This window comes from Chelonoidis abingdonii, chromosome 1 (assembly GCF_003597395.2).
Source record: "Chelonoidis abingdonii isolate Lonesome George chromosome 1, CheloAbing_2.0, whole genome shotgun sequence".
NCBI lineage: Eukaryota > Metazoa > Chordata > Testudines > Testudinidae > Chelonoidis > Chelonoidis abingdonii.
This window is the reverse complement of record NC_133769.1, coordinates 221,375,933-221,399,828: the sequence shown is the minus strand read 5'-3', so window position 1 is coordinate 221,399,828 and position 23,896 is coordinate 221,375,933. Positions and strand designations below refer to the sequence as shown.

The 23,896-nt window shown below is 40.4% G+C and overlaps 1 protein-coding gene across 1 annotated transcript in view; it reads left to right on the top strand.

Moving 5' to 3' along the window:
* IL1RAPL1 (interleukin 1 receptor accessory protein like 1) overlaps positions 1-23,153 on the top strand; it is a 1,180,373-nt gene extending 1,157,220 nt beyond the window's left edge. The window contains exons 10-11 of the mRNA XM_075059862.1: positions 19,336-19,506; positions 20,822-23,153. Of these exons, the coding sequence (XP_074915963.1) occupies positions 19,336-19,506; positions 20,822-21,540 (890 nt within the window). The 3' untranslated portion in view covers positions 21,541-23,153. The remainder of the gene's footprint in view (positions 1-19,335; positions 19,507-20,821) is intronic.
* Positions 23,154-23,896: the final 743 nt, after the last annotated feature.

Genomic DNA, 23,896 nt, shown 5'->3' with positions numbered 1-23,896 from the left:
CCCGGCCTGACAGGGGCTTTCCATATACAAGGGACGACCCTTGCTTGAGAAACCCTGGGATAGATGATATCCTGTTATATTTTATAGTGTGATGTGTGTGGGATGGGAGATGTTAGCCAAATCTGTCACAGTGAGGATGAACAGAGGCAGTAAAATTGTAAGGGCCTATGTAATGTCATAGGATGGAGCACATTACACCTAAAATCCCCAGGAGTTGACCCACTTCTCCCTATAGTATAAAAATATGCAAAGATGTGAAAGAGAGAGTGCCCAAACAACAAAATTAGAATCAAGTAATCTCACCGGCTACACACATATACACACACACACACACAAATATATCAGTAACTTGCATCAATGTGTCACCTTCTACTCAGAGATCACAAAATGCTTTGCAACATTAATGTGTTAATTCATATAACACCCCAGTGTGATAGATTAGTATTTCTACTCTCACGATTAGGAAACTGAGACGTAAAGAGGTTGTGACTTGTTCAGCATCACACAGGTTTTTGGTAGAACCTGCTTCCCTCGGGAGCCAACCAACAAAGCAAACTCTCCTCTCTCTTTGTATGGACCCTTCTCCAGCTTGCGGTTCTTGCTTTCTAGAATTTGAAAACTCACATGGTCAGAAACATTACACACTAGTCTTGTAACTTCATTCTGAGATCAAATCTCCTATTTAAAAATAGTAACCACAAAGCACTCTTAGCAAGAAACTGCGTTAGGTTTTTGAAGAGAGAAAAATTAATGTAATTGTCTATTTAAGTCAGTCTTTTCAGTAAAATAGATTCTGCCATTACAGCGGGTAGAGAAGATGTTCTCTTTAGATAAAAACAGCAGAAAATGTTATGTGCTTAGCTGTGGTAGTATGCTAAATGAAATATTACTCTGAGATGCCAAACAAAATATAACGTATTGAATAAAGTGGAGTACATCAAAAGCAGAAAGAAAAACCTATTGTACTGAGGGAGTTACTGCAGCTGGACTTTTTACAATAATTGTCTGCTTCACTTAAGTTCTCAAAATTAATGCACAGGTAGGAAGGCATAAAGGAAATGCCTTATTGACCAATACTTTGCACTTTGTACAGGAAGACGTTGTAGAAGTAGGCTCCTGTCCTTCGTAGCTTTTATTACAAATAGGCATTGTGCTTCACTGTTCTTTCCAGAGGCTCTCCACAAAACGCTATTTTTCAAAATTCTCCTTATCCGTATCTCCTGAGGGACATTAGCCATGTACCCACATGTTATCCATAATTTACATCATGTTCTGTCATGTCTCAGCACAACATTTAGATAAGCAAACATTAACATATTCACAGGCTCTTTTTGTACAGTGTGCTGAATCCATAGAGGATTCCAAACACTCCAAAATTTAGATCCAATTCAATTTCTCTGCAGAAGATATCCCTCAAAATGCAATGTTCAGTTTCTTTCCTGATTGGAAAGTGAGTCCTGCAGGATATCAAGCTCATCATGTTCTCTTCTCTCTTAGCCTTAGAAAAAAACTGCATTCATTTTTCTCATCATTGCAATCTGATTCCTGTGCAATATTGTGGGTAGACTGAAAGATGTATTTGAAAGCAAAGCTTTTTACCCTTAGGGTGAGTGTAACTTAACCTCAGTAAATTCTATCAAACTACTGCAGGTGTTCCTTCACAGTTGCTGATCCCTTCCTCATACCTCAAATTTGGATTATACCACATGACTCTGCCTAAGGAACTAGGCCTTATTTCTTGACTTTCCAGCAAAAAATCTCCCTCATGCTTCACTGTTTTCATGTACCCAAGCCACCTTTGTTCCCAATTGCCAGTTCCCTGCCTCTCCCCCAGAGTTAGCAGCTCTCATTGTACTTCGCATTCCCCTCAAAGTGCCAGTTCCATCTCTCCCCTCTACCCCCGACCAACTCCTAGCCTTCAGAATATTCAGTTTCTAGCTATTATCCAGATGTAAGTTCATAGAATCATAGAATATCAGGGTTGGAAGGGCCTTCAGGAGGTCATCTAGTCCAACCCCCTGCTCAAAGCAGGACCAATTCCCAACTAAATCAGCCCATCCAGGGCTTTGTCAAGCCTGACCATAAAAACCTCTAAAGAAGAAGATTCCACCACCTCCTTATGTAAACCATTCCAGTGCTTCATCACCCTCCTAGTGAAAAAGTTTTTCCTAATATCCAACCTAAACCTCCCCCACTGCAACTTGAGACCATTACTCCTTGTTCTACCATCTGCTACCACTGAGAACAGTCTAGATCCATCCTCTTTGGAACCCCCCCTTTCAGGGTAGTTTTGAAAACAGCTATCAAATCCCCCTCACTCTTCTCTTCTGCAGACTAAACAATCCCGTTCCTTCAGCCTCTCCTCATAAAGTCATGTGCTCCAGCCCCCTAATATTTTTGTTGCCCTCTGCAGGACTCTTTCCAATTTTTCCACATCCTTCTTGTAGCTGTGGGGCCAAAACTGGACACGGTACTCAGATGAGGCCCTCACCAATGTCGAATAGAGGGAATGATCACATCCCTCGATCTGCTGGCAATGCCCCTACTTACATACAGCCCAAAATGCATTAGCCTTCTGGCAACAAGGGCACACTGTCGACTCATATCCAGCTTTCTCGTTCCACTGGTAACTCCTAGGTCCTTTTCTGCAGAACTGCTGCCTAGCCATTCGGTCCTAGTCTGTAAAGCAGTGCATGGGATTCTTCCCGTCCTAAGTGCAGACTACTGCAACTTGTCTTGTTGAACCTCATCAGATTTCTTTCGGGCCCAAGATCTCTAATTTGTCTAGGTCCTCTGTATCCTATCCCTACCCTCTCGTGCATATCTACCACTCCTCCCAGTTTAGGTCTATCTGCAAACTTGCTGAGGGTGCAGTCCACACCATCCTCCCAGATCATTAATGAAGATAATTGAACAAAACGGCCCAGGACCAACCTTGGGACACTGCTTGATACCGGCTGCCACTTAGACATGGAAAGCCATTGATCACTACCCCACTGAAGCCCGACGAACTACCAGCTTTCTATCGCACCTTATAGTCCATTCATCCAGCCCATACTTTCTGCAACTTGCGGCAAGAATACTGTGGGAGATCACTATCAAAAGCTTTGCTAAAGTCAAGGAAATAACACATCGCCTTGCTTTCCCCTCATCCACAGACCCAGTTTATCCTCATCCATCACAGAAGGCAATTCGGTTAGTCAGGCATGACTTGCCCTGGTGGAATCCATGCTGACTGCTTTCCTGATCACTTTCCTCCTCTTATGCTTCAGAATTGATTCCTTTGAGGACCTGCCTCCATGATTTTTCCGGGACTGAGGTGAGGCTTGACTGGCCTAGGTTTCCCGGACCTCCTCTTTCTGCCCTTTTTTAAAGACATGGGCACTACATTAGCCTTTTCCAGTCATCTGGGACCTCCCTCGATCACCATGAGTTTTCAAGAAGATAATGGCAATGGCTCTGCAATCACATCCGCCAACTCCTTTAGCACCTCGACTGCAGTGCATCATCGGCCCATGGACTTTGTGCTCGTCCAGCTTTTCTAAATAGTCCTCAAGACCACTTCTTTCTCCAGAGGGCTGGTCACCCTCACCATGCTGTGCTGCCCAGTGCAGTAGTTCTGGGAGCTGACCTTCGTTCATGAAGACAGAAGGCAAAAAAGCATTGAGTACATTAGCTTTTTCCACATCCACTCATGTCACTTAGGATTGCCTCCCTCATCATCAGTAAGGAGCTCCACACTTTCCTTGACTTTTCTTCTTGTTGCTAAATACCTGAAAGGAAACCCTTCTTCTTGTTACTCTAACATCTCTTTGCTCTTGCTAGCTGCAACTGCAAGTGTGATTTGGCCTTCCTGATTTCACTCCTGCATGCCTGAGCAATATTTTTATACTCCTCCCTCTTCATTTGTCCAAGCTTCCGCTTCTTGTAAACTTCTTTTTTTGTGTTTAAGATCAGCAAGGATTTCTCTGTTAAGCCAAGGTTGTTGCCTGCCATATTTACTATTCTTTCTACACATCGGGATGGTTTGTTCCTGGAACCTCAATAAGGATTCTTTAAAATACAGCCAACTCTCCTGGACTCCTTTCCTCCTCATGTTATTCTCCGAGGGGATCCTGTCCATCAGTTCCCTGAGGGAGTCAAAGTCTGCTTTTCTGAAGTCCAGGATCAGTATTCTGCTGCTGTCCTTTCTTCTTTTTTCAGGATCCTGAACTCGACCATCTCTGCCTCCCAGATTCTCATCCACTTTTGCTTCCCCTACTAATTCTTCCCTGTTTGTGAGCAGCAGGTTGAGAAGAGCTCTGCCCCTAGTTGGTTCCTTCAGCACTTGCACCAGGAAATTGTGCCCTAAACTTTCAGAGCTCTATAAGATTACTAGGGGGCAGCATGTAATATAGGAAAAAGTATGGGTTTGTAAACCAGAAATTCCTCCATTTTTAATCCTGAATCCATCACTGACTTGCTCTGTATCATTTTACCCATCTGCTAATAGTAGACATATTATATTTTGGAGTGTTAAGAGAACTAATGAATGGTCTATAACACTGTGAAAAAACAGCCCAAAATTTTCAAAAATAGGAGCTTACTGGGAGCTTCTACATCCTCAACACTTTTGAAAATCAAGCCACGTAGAAAATCAGGCCTAATCATAAATTTAGGAGTCTAAGTATTTTTAAAAATCTTACACATAGATTTCTATGTAAGTGCTAAGTATAATAATATTACAATCTACTGCTAGTTGAAGCTACCTTGACAAGGTATGACATAACTTGTGCCACTAGAGTACACAAATCCCAGGGTGAGAGATTTCATACCAGTTTCCATTCTGCTATAAAGCTAGTTTAACAGTTAATATTTACACAAAAGGTTTCATATTTATATTTTTCAAGGGCCACCTTAGAAACTGAATGATCTCCAGCATTGCCTTTTTTCCCCACTACTAAAATAATAGTAATAACTTAACCAATTGGTATACTCGAATCAATGGAAAAAAATGCAAAATCTTCACTCTAGATGATTCCATAACTTCTTTCACCTTTCTTCTCTTTGAACATACAAAAGACTTGAAACAAGAAAAGGAAGATACTTTACGTATACATTATATATACATATATGTTAGATGTATATATTACGTATAGTTAAAGTATCGTATGTATGTGTATATGTATTGTGACAGACCCAAACCAGTGGGGTACAGGAGTCTGGTAGAGGGCAAATATACTGGTCACTGGATGAGTAGTTTTCTGTTCCCTGAGTGACCAGAGCAGGGGCTGTCACGGAGTAATCAGGGAACCTGCTGAACCATTAAAGGGCAGGACAGGCTAATTAGAACACTTGCGCCAATCAAGGGCAGGTCTAATCAGGGGCACCTGGGCTTAAAAAGGAGTCACTCCAGTCAGGCAGGGGGGAAGGCCAGAGGAGAAGAAGTGTGTACGAGGAGCTGGGAGCAAGAGGCACAGGAGCTGAAGTGAGAGGGTGTGCTGTGCTGGAGGACTAAGCGAGTTACAAGCGATCAGACCACCAGGAGGAGGTCCTGTAAGTGAGGATAAGAAGGTGTTTGAGGGAGGCATGGGGAAGTAGCCCAGGGAGTTGTAGCTGTCATGGAGTGTACAGGAGGGTACTAGGTAGACAGCTGCAATCCAAGGGCCCTGGGCTGGAACCTGGGATAGAGGGCGGCCTGGGTCTCCCCCACAACTCCCAACTCTCACTGATCGGACACAGGACGAGTTGACCCAGACTGTGGGGAAGATCACTGAAGTGAGCAAATCTGTCAATAAGCGCAGGACCCATCAAGGTAGAGTAGGAACCTTGTCACAGTATATGTGTGTGCGTGTATATATGTATATAAATGTTACATATCTCTTGATAGGGAGTGAAATCCTGACCCCATTGAAGTTAATAGGCATGCCAGGATTTCACCTAGAAAATCTTGCCTCTGGATAACAGTGCCATCCTCTGTGCAAAAGTCTTTAATTATTAGGCTTAGATTCATTAAACTGAATGAAAGGCATTTCTCAGTTGAAGCAGATGTTTACATACTAGATTCCAGTTGCAATAAATCCATATGGTATCTCTATCTGGAGAAATAGTCTCCAAATACTGATGTGGACACAGAAACAGTGTGACGTGCTTGCCAGAATATAGTTAAATGTGGATATAATGACTTCATTAAACTATTAACCAATGAGGAAACACTACCCATCAGAACTGTTCCAGTGGCCCTGGGTTGTACAACCTACAGTGGGTCTGAGACCATGCCCTTCTACACCCCCAGGCCTGCTCAGGGATGCTAGGTGGAAGCCAAAGTCCCAACCTATTCCCCTCCTGCATGCAGGATGTAGGAGAGATGAGATGAGAGGAACCCTATGCTGTGTTAGACATGGAAGCAAACCCTTTCACCATGTAGTGTCATGGTCAGGGCCCCTGCCCGAAATGCACATTGCATTACAGAAACCTCACATCAGACCCTTTTTATAACCCACCAACCACAATGGAAATGCCAAAGTTGCAATAAATGTAATGTAAATTCAAAAACTTGCGCTCTGGGGTGCTGGATGGAAAGTGAAAAAAAAACCCCAAAACATATAGCCATTGTGCTGTATGGGAAAAATTCCTTCCAGACCCCAAAACAAAATTTGGCAATAAGCTTAGTACCTGACATAGTAAGAGATCCAGTTCACCAGATAAGAGTGGGGAAGGGTGGGGCTTGAGCAAAGCAAAACTGGCTACCATCCAGCAATGGGCAGAACTGATCCCTCCTTCCTGCTCTCAGGTCCATGCAGGTCTGTCATGAGCTCAGTCATTCACAGGCGGCAGGATCAGGTAGGACCGAATCAGAGCCTGAATGCTGTGGGAGACTGCCTCTTCCTACCCCCATCTGCGGGCCATTGGGAGAGAAGGGACAAAAGAACCAGTGGAAGCCTGAGTTTCCCCCGGTGCCTTGGCCCACATCCAAGGCAAGTAGAGGAGGTGGTCCATGTATCCTTACTACTCCCAGACCCATTAGTCACACACCCCAGTTAGTGAGCAAAGTGGGTAGGCTTTAGTACAATCCACGAACTTTTCAGCTGAACTCAGAGTAACAACTTAAATTAGAGGAAGCAGTACTTACAGTCTAAAGGAATCAATAAACTCTCAAACTGAAGAACGAAAACGCAGAAGGTGATCAGGCCACCCTGAGTGGCTTTATTTAAAGGAACAGGTGGGTAGGAAAACTGAATATAAGAAATAATAGAAAAAGGCTGAATAAACAAATAAACAGATTAATACTATAAAACCCACACAAACATCTATTCTCCAAGCCATCCTTACAAAACCTTAACACCCATCATGGGTGGGGTGAGTGGGGCAGCCGCCTAGGGCGCAAAGCCACGGGGCAGAAAAATGAGGTAAAAAAACAATGAAAAAAAAAACGATAGGAGGTGTGAAAATGCTTGCTCACCCCAAATGCTAAACTGCCTAGTTATGGCTCTGTCATTATGGGTTGGCTAAGAATGTTGTCAGGATGCAGTGGAAACAATTTCAGTTTTTTAGAGTAATAATGTTGGGGATGGTGCAACTTAGTAGCACTCCCATGAGATATCACAGAACGAGCCACTCTGTACCAGTGAAGCTTGGGAGTCCTCTTACTAAACTGCTATCAGATGTTATGCATTTGCTCCATTTCCTTGATCCTTGCTGGAACAGGAACTAGGTGATGATAAGGAGGTCAGAGTGCCCTCTCTCACCTCATAACAGTCCCTCCACTCTTGCCTCAGTCTTCTCGCTGGTGTGGAGTATTCACTGGATGTGCCTCCTGGCAGCATCTTTCAGATGGGGTCTTTCCAGGGGAGGATTTAACAGCTCTAAATGAGAACTCTGTTGCCCTCATCAGCTCTCTAACTCAGGCTTCAACTTGGAGAAACGCCCCAAGCTTTGCATTGATTCAGAAGGTCAAAGAAAGGAGAGTTCCCATTGCTTTTGGCACTGGGAGCCAAATCAATGCTCACCGTAGGCGGCTTGGCAGGGCAGTTTCTGCCTTGGAATCACTGTTGGAAGTGGGACTGCTTATATAAACCACCTACCTACAGCGCCTTCTCCTTCACCCCCATTTCTGCAGCAAAATACTGGCAAGGCTCACATGGGATCATCTACATCAGATTTTGTCAAGACAAAAGAAGGTCAACAATAGTTCTTAATAACTTCTGTGGTTTGTGAGTTGAACTGAACAGGAACAAGGCACTTCTTATTCTGAAACACGTGGAGGTAATCAGAAACAACTCCATGTGTAGACAAGCCCATGCATTATGAAAAAAAAAAAAGGAAGACACCTTTGAGAATCTTTTAGTATGAATTAGCTACTAATACCTTGGGATATAATTTTTGTAAATAGTCTGGGCATTTTGGAAAGTATTTTTGTTAATGATTAGGCCATACAGGTATGACAACTCTGTGATTGCTGCTGAAGCTAGTGACACATTCCCAATTACAGAATCTCCCCTGGGGACCAATGAAATAACACTGCAGTAACAACCTCAAGTGTGCATATGAGTTCTAATTGGCTGCAGGCACAGTGTGCTAATAAGAAATGTTATTTCTTGAAGTTCAGTTTCAAATTTTATCAAATAAAGCAGCTACACAAAAATGCAGCTTTAATCCCTCGAAATGTTAGTAGTAGAATTAGTGGTAGAATTATACAAAAACAGGATTTCTCCTCTTAATTAAAATTTATATTCTCACAGTGTTGGCTCACTTTAAATCTTTTTAGTTTTAGGCATTTGGCTGCATTTGAAATGTCATTCAAAGAGTAAAATGACAATTTATGTCTGCAGATGGGGGTTTGTAGCTTGTATCCATGAAACTTATTGGTTAAAAGAAAAATGGGTTCTATTGTTAGTGTCTCCCTAATTTTTTTATAGCAATTTAGGCATAATTTTAACTGAAAGTCACAAAAAAATAAGTATCAGAGGGTTAGTCGTGTTAGCCTGGATCTGTAAAAAGTGACAGAGTCCTGTGGCACTTTATAGACTAACGGAAGTATTGGAGCATAAGCTTTCATGGGTGAATTAACATTATCATAGTAATGTTCTTTATAAGATTAACTGTTCTAGTAGAAAAGGTCACCCTAGCATCTATTATGTTCTTTTGAACCCAGAGTAGTCTGAAATATATGAGAGATTTGAAGATCGTAGCTGGCATAACCCAATCTGGCAGGTTTAACTTGAGGTTAGTAGTGCTATGTGTTAGGGAAGGGACGTGACTATTCCTTCCATATATTTTTTTTAAGCCTAAGGAAAATTGGAGCCTGTTTCAAGACAGAGGCTGAAGGCCTGTGTCTCCAAACCATTTTTTCCTCATTCTAATTCAATAAATAACGGATTTTTTTCAGATTCCTGGTAGTTCAAGGGGAGGAAAGAGAGAGAGAGAGATTGGATTCGAACCGAATTTGAAAATTCTGACAAATTTCAGCAAATTGAAAATGTCTATTTTGGGTGAAACAAACCATTTAATTCAACCTGAAATATTTAGTTTCAAGGAATTTTTACAAGGTTGGATTCACAAAGTGGCCAAAGGAAGAGGTGGTAATGCCTCTCTTATAAGGTTTAGCCCAGTGGTTAGGGCACTCAGCTGGGATGTGGAAAACCCAGGTTCAATTCAACTGTTTCCCTGATGAGGAGAGAGGATTTGAATAGGGGTCTCCAGCACCACTTAGGAGAGTTCCCTAGGCACCAGACTATGGGATGTTCTGATGTGGGACTCTCTGTTAAAGTTGTTCTGCTTTGGATAAGTAATTAGGCACTGGCACAAGGACATGGACCTGGGTCTCTCATCTCCTTGTTGAGGGCTGTAAGCAGCAGGCTATACAGACGCTTTCTTTCTCTTGCCCACAGACTATTTAATTATTTCTACAACAATGGCTTCAACAGAGGAAACTGAGAAAATCCCAACCTATGCTACCTACCTCTGGCCAGAAAAGCAAAGCAAACCTCACCCTTGCAAGGCTGCCTTCCATTTCACAAATTGCATTTGCCTATTAATTCATCCAAAAAATAATGCAGTTAATATTTTTACTTGTGCTTAGTCTCTGCTGACCTTTCATAGATCACTCAGGTAGCATATAGTGCATGTTCTTTCTTTGGATACCTTATAGTAATATTCCTTTTGTAGTTTTTTCTTTTGACTGGCAAACATTTTTCAGCAATAGAAAGAATAGTTAATATCACTATCTTTTAAATGTCATAATCTTTTTAGAACTCTAAAACTCTTATAGGAGTGTTTGGGTTTTCATATCAAACTTCTAAAACTCTAATGTATCTAATATTTTATTTAACAAGTAGTAAATCTTCAGAAGTAGATTTTAATTTAAATTTTTACAGTTAATGAGAGCAACTGAGAGTGCATCTAAACATTTTTTTTTCTAATTTCATTAGGAATATGAAATTAGAATAAAGCTCAGTAAAAGATCTACCATTTATAATAGATTACTCAGTCTGGTTTTGTTAATTAAATATTCTATTTGGTGTATCTATCAATGCCATATTTGAGTTTTGACAATTGCAAGTCAGCAAAAATATAGATGATACAAATTTTATGTTTGCAATAGTGCAATAGTGGCACTTTATTAATCTTTCAGACCACTTACACCAGATTTTCATCTGCTCTGAATTATTACCTATTTTCAGGCAATATCAGTTGTGTTTCAGAAATTCATTTTTTAAGGGAAAAGGTTTATATGGTATTCATATAAACACCCTAGAAGCAGTGTAATTTAGTAATTTGTCATGAAATTTAGGCTTCTAAAATTGAAAAAGAGTTAATTGATTAGAAGGTAGCAAAAAAATTAACTACATTAAAGCTCATTATATAATTGGTTCACTTGCTATTTAAATGTATGTGGCTGGGGGTAAGATGTGGCAGGGCCATTGACCAGTTGAGAACAAAGTTCAAATCCAAACCTCAGTCACTATTGAAACAACTGTAATCCCAAATGTTACATGTCACAAAGCCACCAGGTAAATTAGCATAATTGTCTTTGTTCAAAAAGCTGGAAGTATATTAGCTGAGCCACTATATTTAGGGAATTTTTCTCATTACATGCTTGCACTATGGCTACCCCAATGCTAACAGTCCCTTACTTTCATAAACATTAAAACTGACTCACCATTATTTAAATACATGAAGAGTTTTCTATTAGCCTTCAATAAATGTTAGGGGAAGAAAACTTTTTTAAATTTTGTAAAGACTCATCACGACTTTTTAGATTCTTCGGATGCCCATGCAGTCAAACAAACATTTCGATTACACTCTTCACTATGTTGAGGGAGATGGAAAATACATGCCTGCAATCCATTCAGTGTATTAACAAATTATGAAGCTCACTCAAATTAGAACTTGTTAATATTGTTTTGAAATGGCTTAAATCATTGGGAAAATCTCTCGATACCTATTTAAATAATTTCTTATTGACCAAGGTACTTAAAAATAGCAAAGCTTGCTGTATGAAATTGCCTTTGAATCAGTATGGCATTGATGAATCTGGTCTCTTATTTCTATTTCTTTTCTTGAAATCTTAGTTATGTCTGAATCTATACTATGCTGAAATGTACTCTGGGGAAGGAGAAGAATTAGTTATCCATCAAGTTTTCCATTGATCTAGAAATGGAACATCTGCTAAAGTCAGAAGTGGCTTGCTGGCTACATTTAGCAGCAAAGGAATCTGCATGTGATCAGCTCTGTTCAATCTAGTAGAGGTTTCTGCAGTCAATATTAATTACTCCACAGGATTTCAGGAGACATGAGAGAGATGGAGAGCCTAACTAGCTCTAAAGTTCATTAAAAGTAAACCCTGGACCTAGCAATGCTACTTGTGACATTTGTCCAAGCAGTGTTGTTTTTTTTCCATGTTAACAGCTTTGTGGTCAAGTGCATTACATCTGCCACACAGCAGAATTTGTGATCTGCTTCAATGGGGCTGACCATAACCAACTGACTCACATGCACTACATCAGATGGTATTCCTGTAGACTTTTATCCACAAGTGTAATTCTTATGGTCTGATTCAGCAAAAATATCTGCAGTCATTAAGGCCATTTAAGTCCTTAAAAGCCACGGGGGGCTGAATGGTGGCCAACCTGTTAATAGGTAAGGTGTTCACATAATAGCACTCATTTCAAGTAGAGTCTATCATTCAGCCCCTGGAAAAGTGTAAGACAACTTTTTGCATTGGCTCAAATCCTTTTGCAGGTACAGTTGCTGAAAGAGAATGCATACAGATGCATATTTACATGCTCAATAACCATTTACTCACATGGGCATAATAGATGCAAAAAGATCCATAACGTTTGGGTCTCGTTTTATGATATCTAGTTACAATAAGCCATTTAAATGACTGCTACACAGGCAGTTCTTACCCCTTAAAATCAGAACAGCATCTGTGACAGCAGCCCAAGAAGCTTGTATAGCTTCTGATGGTCAGTGACTCTGGAGACTTACTGGGGGTGCATAGGGTGTTAAAATGGCCACTAACGGAAATGAAGATTATGCAAAAAGTGTACCCTAGGATGACCTATTTTAAAGGTTTAGGTTGAAATCCTGGCTCCACTAAAGTTAATAGCAAAATTCCCATTGATCTCAGTGGAGCTAGCATTTCACCCTTAATATCGAACTTGCAGAGCCAGTTTAGACAATGCTGACAAATATGCAGCTCGTTGGGCCTCCACAACACCAGGAATGTAGAAATGATACCTAGAGGTTGGCCTTTATGTTTCACTGCTACAGAGTGCAGGGATACAAGCTGCTTTGTACTGACTGAGACCTCTGTGGAGATACTTTGAGCCCCCTAAGGGAAATTACACACACTATATCTGGACCCATTCCCTACTGGTTCCCTCTGTGGGGAGCTAATGAAAACCTTCTCTCCCTTTCCCACGCACCATCCCCTGTTGGCATGGCAGAGTTGATTGAGGGAAGCTAAGATGGAGTAAGCTATACACTGAACTTGTGCTTTGCAGCTGGGGCCTCAATTGCATAGCTATGCTGGGGATAGGGGGAGGGCAAACTAGTTCAAACTAGCCTCACTGCCTGCTTTATTTTTTTAGTTGTTTCAAATGAGTCATGTAATAAAGAGCTCACAAAAATGTCTATAGTAGTAATCATTTCCCTCTCTACAGCTACATGTTTATAAATATGCATGGGGCTATGATAGGATGTCATATGTCATGTACGGTTGAGTCGATTGAATCACTTCATGTAATATAACGTGATTGTGCAGCCCAACTTGATACAGTGCAAGGTGTGCTACCTGATAAATAGTTAGAAAGAGCAATCTTCAAATAGTTAAAGGAAATTGAGCTCTCACAAATAAAGGTGATATTTAGAGTTTGCTTTTAATCTCTACCAACAAAAAGATTCAGATGAAGTCTTCAGCTTCCTTGTCTTTGTGTGGTAATTAGCAGGTGTTTTTCCTGCTAAGCGTGGGAGGAAGCAGGCAGTGAATGACTGTGATTCAGTTTATCACTAATGCATGCAAGCCTCACAAAAACAAATCTTTGAAATGGCATAATCTATACTTAAAGCCAAAGTGCAAGCAACAATCAATCACATTTTCATTCTGAAGATGCACTGATGGCAGCTTTAATAGCACTTCTTATGCTAATGAGGAGAAATTAGTAGATTCTCATTTGAAAGAGGAGATTGTATTGTCATCATGTCTCTACATTTTGCTTTTGGCTGTGGGTTTTTTTTGTTTGTTTCTGTTTTTTCATGTGCTGAATTTGTGTCAACTGATTTGCAACCCAGGTGAGGGATGTTAATGTAGAGGGAGATGACATCCATGATGGCAAGGATGACGTTCTGAGTAAGGTTGTTGATGTTGTAGAGTTTCTAGAGGAAGTTGGTTGTGTACTGGAATAAAGTGGCCCCTTGTGTGGTTTGAGGATGGTTTGTATGAGTCCTAGTATTCTTTCAGTAAGAGGGTGATGGCCAGATATGATGAGTCTGCCCTGGATTCCCTTGTTTCTGTATCTTGGGAAGCATGTAGAAGGTCCCTGGGGTGGGTTTGTCGGGTATGATTTTGTGGAGTTTCTCTTGCAGTTGTTTGGGGAAGGATTTGATTACACTCTTAAATTCCTGGGTGCATTGCATGTTTGAGGTCTTCTCCAAGTTCTTTATAATAGATGTTGTCAGAGAGCCTCATTGAGGCAGTCATCATGGTTGAGGACTACAATGGTACCCGCTTTGTCTGCTGGTTTGGTCACTGTCTGGTGATTGTATTTCAGGGACTGTATTGCTGTGCTCTGAGAGATAGAGACATTACAGTGGATGTAATATTTGTTAGGGAGATTTTTAAGAGCAGGTTAGACAAACACCTGTCAGGGATGGTCTAGATAATACTTAGACCTGTCATGAATGCAGGGGACTGGACTATATGACCTCTCAAGGTCCCTTCCCATCCTATGAGTCTTTGGGCTTGGCTACACTTGGAAATGTGCAGCGCTGGGAGTTACAGCTGTGGTCATACAGCTGTGTAGGCCACACTCACAGCTACCAGCGCTGCAGTATGGCCACATTTGCACCATTGGCAGCGCTGTTGGGAGTGGTGCATTGTGGGCAGCTATCCCAGCGTTCAAGTGGCTGCAATGTGCTTTTCAAAAGAGGGGGGTGGGGTGGAGTGTGACAGGGAGCGTGGGGAAGACAGAGAAAGTGATTTTTGGAGCAGACACTGTGACAGCTCCTGCCTTTGCAAATTTGCCATTTCCCCCACCCCTCTCTCATCACTCTTAAATGCAAAAAGGCTTCACAGACAGATAAGCAGCTTCTCGACGGACTCCCTCCCCACCCACCCCCGCCGTGCTGTTTCTCTCCTCAACAAACACTAGCAGCTGTGCTCAGCGGTCCCTGCTTGCAAGTTCAATGACTGGAGATACACAACAGCTACCTTTAATTCATTGACAAGTTGTTGACCTCCTGCCCCCGCCTTATTCAACTAAAATTGCAATTTATGCATCTAAATAGCCTTCAGACCACATAAGCAGCTGCTCAACACGGACTCCCCTTTCCCTCACAAAAACATCTGTGAAATTCCAAAGCATTAAACTGCCTCGGCTCTTCGCTCGCTGGAGCAAAGAGCAGCTGTGTTTTGTTTTTAGAGCTCGCTGTTCAGCCATTCTTCCGGTTTGTTGTGGACAGGAATTCTGGGATACCACTTAATACCCTGGAGGCCAATAACAGCGCTGTTGGTGTCCACACCTGATGAGCAGCGCTGCATCACCAGCGCTGGAATCACTACACCCCAATCAGACCAGATGTACAGCCAGCGCTGCAGCCAGGGAGTTGCAGCTCTGGCTGGGCTTTGTAGTGTGTACACAGAGTGAGTTGCAGCACTGTAACCCCTTCATCAGTGCTGCAACTCTCCAGTGTAGCCAAGCCCTTTGATTCTATAAGTGTTTAACTTAAATTTTGCTCCCACCAACATAACTGCCCAGCTATGCCGACTTAAAAACTCTACATCCATGAGTGGCATAGCATCAAGGTCAATGTAGTTAGGACGATGCAATGTCAGTGTAGGCACTGCGTTGTTTATGTCAACTGTTACTGGCTTTCAGGAGCCTTCCTATAATGCCCCACAGTAATAGTACAATAGATACAAGCTATCCTGGTGATGACATATACTGCTGACACAAGGAGCAAAGTGTTGACACACATAAGTAATGTAATTACTGTGGTGGCTATATGCTGATGTAAGTTAAGTCAACTTAATTTTGTATGTAGACATGGCCTCTTAGTCAGGCATGCCAGAACACGCAGACCAGAGGAAGAGGTGATGCAGGGACATGGTATGGGGGCAAGGATAATGTGAGGTTGGGGACTGGGGAGAAGAGGCAGTACAGTGGCATTGCATGGGGGTGGGACCATGGTTCAGGCATCTGTGCCCCACTCCTTTTAGGGCACTTCTGGTGCTCTTACTCTGAGTACCTTTCCTAGACCTGAAGAAGAGCTTTGTGTCTCTTTCTCCAACAGAAGTTGGTCGAATAAAAGATATTGCATCCCACACCTTGTCTCTCTAAATTATAAAATGAACAGTCAAAGGAATCATGTTGCCTGTTTGTCTAAGTCGGGATCAGCAACCTCTGGCATGTGGCTCATCAGGGTAAGCACCCTGGTGGGCCGGGCCAGTTTCTTTATCTGCTACGTCAGCAGGTTCGGCCAATCACAGCTCTCACTGACCAAGATTCGCCATCCCAGGCCAATGGGGGAGGTGGGAAGCCGCAGCCAGCACATCCCTCGTCTGTGCCAGTTCCCACCTCCTCAATGGCCGGGGATGGCCAACTGTGGCCAGTGGGAGCTGCGATCGGCTGAAATTGCCGACGTGGCAGATAAACAAACTGGCCCGGCACGCCAGGGTGCTTAGTCTGGCGATCCGCATGCTAGAGGTTGCCAACCCCTGATCTAAGTGCCTCTGTTTGTCACTTTTTCTGACAAATAATTAAAAATAAATTCTGTTTTACTAAGATCCACAGCACATTTGTCATGGTAGTTAGGAGTCAAAATTACAGAAAAGAGCAAAGCAAGAACAAAATTAAGGATAGCAATTTCGAGACCCTCATCAGAGAGAACCTGCCTCAAAATATGCAATGGAAAAACTAAGGTTCCAAGAGCCAGTCATCTTAACTGCTATGATGAATTGTAAGGTGACAGTCTGTGTTTAGGATAATCAGATCTGAGATTAATACGTTTTTCAAATTCTTCAGTACCTCTTGAATTCCACGTGTAAATTTACAATACAGAAACTTGAAAACATATACTACCCTGAATTCTAAATGAAGTCCTATTAGGAATGCAGCTTCCTGCTCCTTGCTTTATGCAGAATACTGCACTCACATTCACTAGATATTGTGTATCTCCATGATCCGCACTTGATGCCTTCTACCTTATAGTAGGAAGTCATGGTGTTAATTTTAACCTGCATTGTTCTAGTTAACCTGTGATCTGGTTGTCTGAGAGATCACATCTCTCTCTGTAAAATTGTACCCTAGTTGCAGTCAGTGGAGAAACTGGAGCTGGACCCTCTACAGTATAGACGAAAGATGTTATTGAAATAAATATTACACTCTTGCATTTAAGCAAGAAAACCATGACAGAATGCGAACAAATTTCCCTCAGATTAGAAATGTACAAACTGTCTCAATAGGAAATACCCTGATGCCTTCAAACTAGTTTGTCTGAATACTCATTATTCCTTATAATGTATCCCCTAGAGAACTTAATGCAGTCACATACCCAATCAAGGAATTTTAAAGTGCCATGGCCATGCTCAAGCAAGTATCATTATTGTTGCTACTTGTAATGCTATAGCCTTTCAATCAAATATCTTTTTTTTTTAATGTAAAATTACCAAAGTTTCACACTGCTAGTTGTGGTAGTTTTCCAATAATCTCTCTACTTATTGCTGATTAATAATATAAGATATACAACCTATTTCTGTGTAATCAGATGCTTTCTCCTCTATAATCAGCCTCTGCCTCCTATTTCATTCATTCAGTAAAGTCACAAGCCATTGGTTTGTGACATAAGACTTGTTTCTGTCTTGATTAATTTTGATATTCCAAATACTGCAGTGAAGCATAACTGAAGGAATTATCCAGGAAGAAAGTGTTTATAGTTCAGGGAGCTCTTCTGGTCTGTTGTACACACACAAACACAGCTCCTTGATATTTGATTCCAATGTGGAAGAAAATGCAGTTCAAGTACAAAAGAGTATAATGGGGAATTGATATAATGTTATATGTGTAAAGTTGCTAGTGTGGCTGTGGTATGATTTGTATCATCTGTAAAGGTTAGAGGATAGAGTGTACAGTTCACAGGGAGAAGAACAATACGAAAAATGTCATGTATTCATTTTGTACAGACAGGCAGCACTAGTCCTGCACTTTGCATGCTTTTTTTAAACAGGAGCTGTTAAAGTGTAAAAAGGAGTAAAAGCGAAAAAAGGATTTGTTGTTAGTAAATAGCTGAATTCAGCATTGAATGAATATAACATTACTTATGGCACGCAGTAGAATGTTCAATCAGGCCTCCTTTTCAAGCAATTGATATTCTCTGGCTGGTGCATAATACTATCCAGAGAATTAAAAGATGTTAACATTTCATTACTCCTGCCATTGATTTTTCTCTACTTCTTCACAACAAAAATCAAAATGTGACCTCTTATTCCATTGAATTAGTTCCAGAGCACTTGCCATTATTGACCTCCTAATGAAAATTAATGATGGCTTCTTTCATTCAGTCTTACAAGTGCAAGCAAATTTCCAAAAAGGGTGACTTTTTTCCCCTCAGATTGAAATGAAAAAGACCATATTAAATATAAATCTTACATTGACAGCATTAAGTGTGCAAATTTAAACACTCAAAAGTCAGAAAATTCATAATATTTTAATTATGATTTCAATTGCATCATTGGGGCCCAATGCTGCAAAAACTTAACCATGTCAGTAGTTTTACTCATGTACAGTCAATGAGACTACTCATATAAGTAAAGTTACGTCTGTGTTTAAATCTTTGCACCATTGGGCCCTTTATTTGTTTATATTGCACATAGTTGGTCACATCCTGCCCTCCTACCCCCCTTCATCCTGCGTAGGGAAAACTGAGGATGGCATAGCGCAGCATTTACGCTAAACTCTTCTGGGCCCATGATGTGGGGCAAAGTAAGCAGGCCCTGGGTGCTAGATCAGTTACTTTAGGCAGAAGACTTAAGTTAGAACAACATAAAGCCACCTTTGCCCTCCATCAGTCTTCTGCAGTCTTGCACTGAGCACAGTTCGGCTTGACTGGGAGTTCTTGGCCACTGTATATATATTAGGCATTGCATATATTAAGGTAGTCTAAGATATTGCAGTACAAACATGCAGTGCATGCTAATTAACTTTAATTATTTCATTTCTGGACTTTTGGGTGTTTAAATATGCAAATATTGCACTAACATAGATATTTACTTTCTTTTCTCAAGGCAGGAAAAGGCTTTATATTATTTTTTATTTTAGTGGACTTATCTCCCTCTGTTCAAATAACACTAAACAAAGCAAAAAACAAACAGGTGAACTGATTGCTTTTACATCCATCCATACAAATATATATGCACAAATCACCTTCAAGGTAATACCATGGGCTCTCTTATATCTTTGTAAATTAGGCATAACTCCATCAGTGTCAAAACAGGATAAATGAGAGGACCCATATCTGGAAGTGAAAACTAGCTACTTTATCTATGGCATTTGCTGATGACACAAAATTATCTAGTGAAAACATATTATTGTCTGAAGATCAAGTCAAAATACCTCATTTTCTTTCTTTCTTTAGACAACAAAGATTATGATGCATATCTATCCTATACCAAAGTGGATCCAGACCAGTGGAATCAAGAAACTGGGGAAGAAGAACGATTTGCTCTTGAGATCCTACCAGATATGCTTGAAAAGCATTATGGGTACAAATTGTTCATACCAGACAGAGATTTGATTCCCACTGGAAGTAAGTTATATTCAGCCTTGTGTGTGTTTCCTATACGGGGAAAACAGAAAATACATATATGTTCCAACAATATACTTTCTATCATAATATCCTCAGTCTTATCTCTGAGTTTTCTCTATAATTTTAAAAAAAATATTTTATCTGATTTTTTGGGGTGCTCTTTTAATATATTTGTTGGCTTGCCTCCGTTCTTCCCTAAAATATCGCTTGCGTATTTGGTTGATATTATTTTCAGGTAAGATGATAGAGTTCAGGAAAGACATAGACAGGAAAGCATGACAAGACCAGTATTTTGTAGGGTTTGGTGAGGAGCCTTTTGATATATGAATCATATGCTGATGTCCTTAATCTGTTTTAACTCAGTCCATACTTGGACAGATTCCCATGGCCCTGAACGTGCATTGAGTAAAATCTGAGTAAGGACTCAGAATTTAGCCCTTTGCTTATTCCAGAAACGAATCAAGCTTTTTGTAGGGAGGATAACAGACCTGTGTTGAAAGTAATACAACAATGGAGTGATACATTTGTGGTTCTTTTAAGGAATGCTATATGCCAGGGCATTCTGTTATTCACAGCAGATGAGTTTTTGGTGTGGCTACTGGAGATCTTCATAAAGAGCAAAATTAGCTAATTAGTGCTTAGTTTTGTTCATTTGCTACTTGTTCATGTTTATTTTGCATAGTCTTTCTCAATTTAGTTACTGCTTTAGTGAGAAGTTGTAAAGTCCATCTCCATAGCTTCCATGTAGCCTTCAAACTGCCACCTTCTTACTGGATTATTCTAATTTACTTTTACTAAAGGCAGTAACAAATCTTTTATCTTAAAAAGAAAAATAATAGACACATTAGCAGGAAAGTTGTTAAGATCTGCAATGACTTGAACATTGATTCACAGGAGGCAACACTGTAGATGCCTGGGAAAAAAAAGACAGACTAAGGGTCCAACCCTGCAACATACACAAGAGAGTAACTTGTGAGTTTATTGTGTATGGTTGGTTCCCCTAAATCACATGGTCATTGTTCTGTTACTGCACAGAATGATTTTTAAAACAGAAGAATGATGATGATAATGCCTAACCTTGCTCACATGCAGATGTTGGTATTGTACAAAAAATTAGCCAGTACCCAAATATTCTAATGAATAGAAACCTATTCACGGGGAGTGTAAGGGGACTTGAATGAATGTACGCAATCAATACTTTTTCAGTGTTCAGCCAGCTGTTCCTGGACAGGAGAATTTAGCCCATTTGTTTCTACTGAGGTTTTTGGTGAGATACTTGCATTGACTGATCTTGAGCAACTGTCTTTCTTTATAGCCTACATTGAAGATGTGGCAAGATGTGTAGACCAAAGCAAGCGACTGATCATCGTCATGACTCCAAATTATGTGGTAAGGAGAGGCTGGAGTATCTTCGAACTGGAAACCAGGCTTCGGAACATGCTAGTCACTGGAGAAATTAAAGTGATACTGATTGAATGCAGTGAACTCCGGGGAATTATGAACTACCAGGAGGTCGAGGCCCTGAAACATACCATCAAGCTTCTAACTGTCATTAAATGGCATGGACCAAAATGCAACAAGTTGAATTCTAAATTCTGGAAACGTTTACAGTATGAAATGCCTTTTAAGAGGATAGAACCCATCACACATGAGCAGGTTTTAGATGTCAGTGAGCAGGGGCCCTTTGGGGAACTGCAGACGGTCTCAGCAATTTCAATGGCTGCTGCCACCTCCACTGCTCTTGCCACTGCCCATCCAGATCTGCGCTCCACCTTTCATAATACGTATCATTCACAGATGCGCCAGAAACACTATTATAGAAGCTATGAATACGATGTACCTCCTACTGGCACCCTGCCTCTTACCTCAATAGGTAACCAGCATACCTACTGCAACATCCCTATGACACTTATCAATGGGCAGAGGCCGCAGACAAAAACTAACAGAGAGCAGAATCCAGATGAGGCTCACACAAACAGTGCAATACTGCCCCTCTTGCCACGGGAGACCAGTATATCAAGTGTCATTTGGTGACAGAAATGCAAAGGGGGACCCCAGCCCCCTGGAGTAGGAGCTAAGTGTGCAGTCTGGTGCCTGGAACTACATCCTCGACTGCTGCTGTTAAACATGCATTACAATCTATAAAATATGAGGAAAAACAGGGTCTTGTACATATGTTTTTTGCAGTTTCTTTGTTGCATCAGTCTTCCTGTTTTACCCATGTCTCTTGCCATTCGCATTTTTGACTTTGTTTTATACGTCATTGGAATTTGTATATTACAGTTTTTTTAAATGAAGAGACTGCTGTATAGATAGGAAATCTTTTTTGCTCCATTAGTATAGTTTTAGAATTTTTTTAAACATTTCTTGGGAATGCTTGGATGAAGCTATGTTAATATCAGAAGCACCATCCATTTTGTTGGCCTGCCTAGCCTGATACATGAAGGCCATGCCTGCTGCATTTCACCATTGTGAAGAACTTTTGTTCTTAGGAGGACCCCGCCAATCATTCTGAGCTCCAATTTCATTACTTATCCCATGACAACATTTTTTCCTCCTGCCTCCCCTTATGATGGTCCCATGCTGGGTAACACTACAGACAGTCTGATCATCTAACATTTAACCCAGTAAATGCTTGTCAGACAACAAGATATACCCAATATGTATCAATTGCCTCACAGTAACCACTACAGAGTGTGTAGAAAGTAGAGTTTGTTTTTGTTTTATGATGAGTTGATTTGTATCCCTTTTATTTATATAAAGCAACAACCCTAATTCGATCACATCTGGAACAGTGTGAATGTGTGAATGCTTGTTTTTGTTAAGCCTTTGACTTTTTCTTCCCCTCCCCATTTTAAATTCTGCAAATGAGGTTATTTGCAATTGTCAAACAAGTAAGGTAATAGGTAAGGTAATCGGTGTTGAAGTGCAGTAAATCCTGCTGAGATTTACAAGGATGGCTTCCAAACCAAAGGGGAGTAGAAGGACAAATATCAACTATGGTTTGTCTCATTGTATTATAGAAAATGGATTTTTCTAAAAAGTAAGAGCAAAACATTTCTTTCCAGCTTAGTATGGATTCCCCTTGTATTTGAATGTTCCAATCACTGTAATTACTTTTTCAGTGATATAGTCACAATTGAGCATTTTTATATTTTGTTTCAGCTTGTTACAATAAGTAAAACCTTATTGATTTCAAGGTGATTTAAATGAGAACTCAGGTAGCAAAAAAAGAAATTATGAATACCAACGAACATCAGTGTTGTAAGAATAAACATTTATTTATACAATATTAATATTTAAATTGGACATGGAAGCATTAAAAACCATTAAGTTTATTGAATAAATAAACAAACTAGTTTGGTTTTCAATGCATGATTCCATCTTTGAGGATTGCAGATTACATGTGTAACATTGCTCCCAGATTAAAAAAAAAAAAAATCCCTGTTCTGATATCTCTAGAACTAATGGAATAAGAATCTTGCCCATATTTACATTCAAATGATGCAAAAGTCACTTTCTATTTTAGAAAATTTAAAGAGTGGAGTTAGATTTTTTTTCTTTTAAAAGGCCATATTCTCTCCTGGTGTAAATGGAACTAGTGGAGGTGCCCCAATGACCATCAGCAGAGGATTGGCCCTCTTTTTTTTTTTTCATATATATAACAATATAACATGAACACTAGGAAGCAGCTTTTAAATTATTTCAACAGCTCATTACCTGTTAGGGATTTTCCTAACAGCTGACTGGTTTTGGCCAATATAATGGATGTTGTGTGATTTGTTCATTCTTATTATCACTATATTCAAAAAAATACAAGTTTTAATATTTTGGTCTCATTAGTAAGATGTGATTGGTCAAAAATGTGTAACCTGCAGTTTGTGGGCGTGTGTGGGGGTAAGTCAATATTGACAATGTCTGAGGAATGACTATTATATTGTAACAATCAAGAATTCTCAGTATCTGCATAACCAGTTAAAGGAGCTTTGGGATGTGCACTGACTTTTATTTGCTGAAAAATGTTTTTTTCTCTCTGAGAATTCGCTTGGGTCCTTTTCTACAATCTGTTCTTTATTTCAGTTGTGTCCCCCTGGACATGTGCCAAATATCCACAAAATGGAAATGAAGCTGCCAGGGCAGATAGAATTTCAAGACAGCTTTACAGATTTGATTATTTTCAGATTGTAAGACAGTTGTTATTTATTTTATATCATAGATGCCTGCCAGGAACTGATGGCATTTAACTTCATTTAACTGGATTCTAAATTCCTCCAATACCCAGAAGAATTAAAATATTGTAAAATCTTTCCCTCGTCCCTCCCCGTTATATTTTTTAAGATGAAGATTGGGATGTGGAATAAATATAGAATGTAACGACCTGGCGACAGTC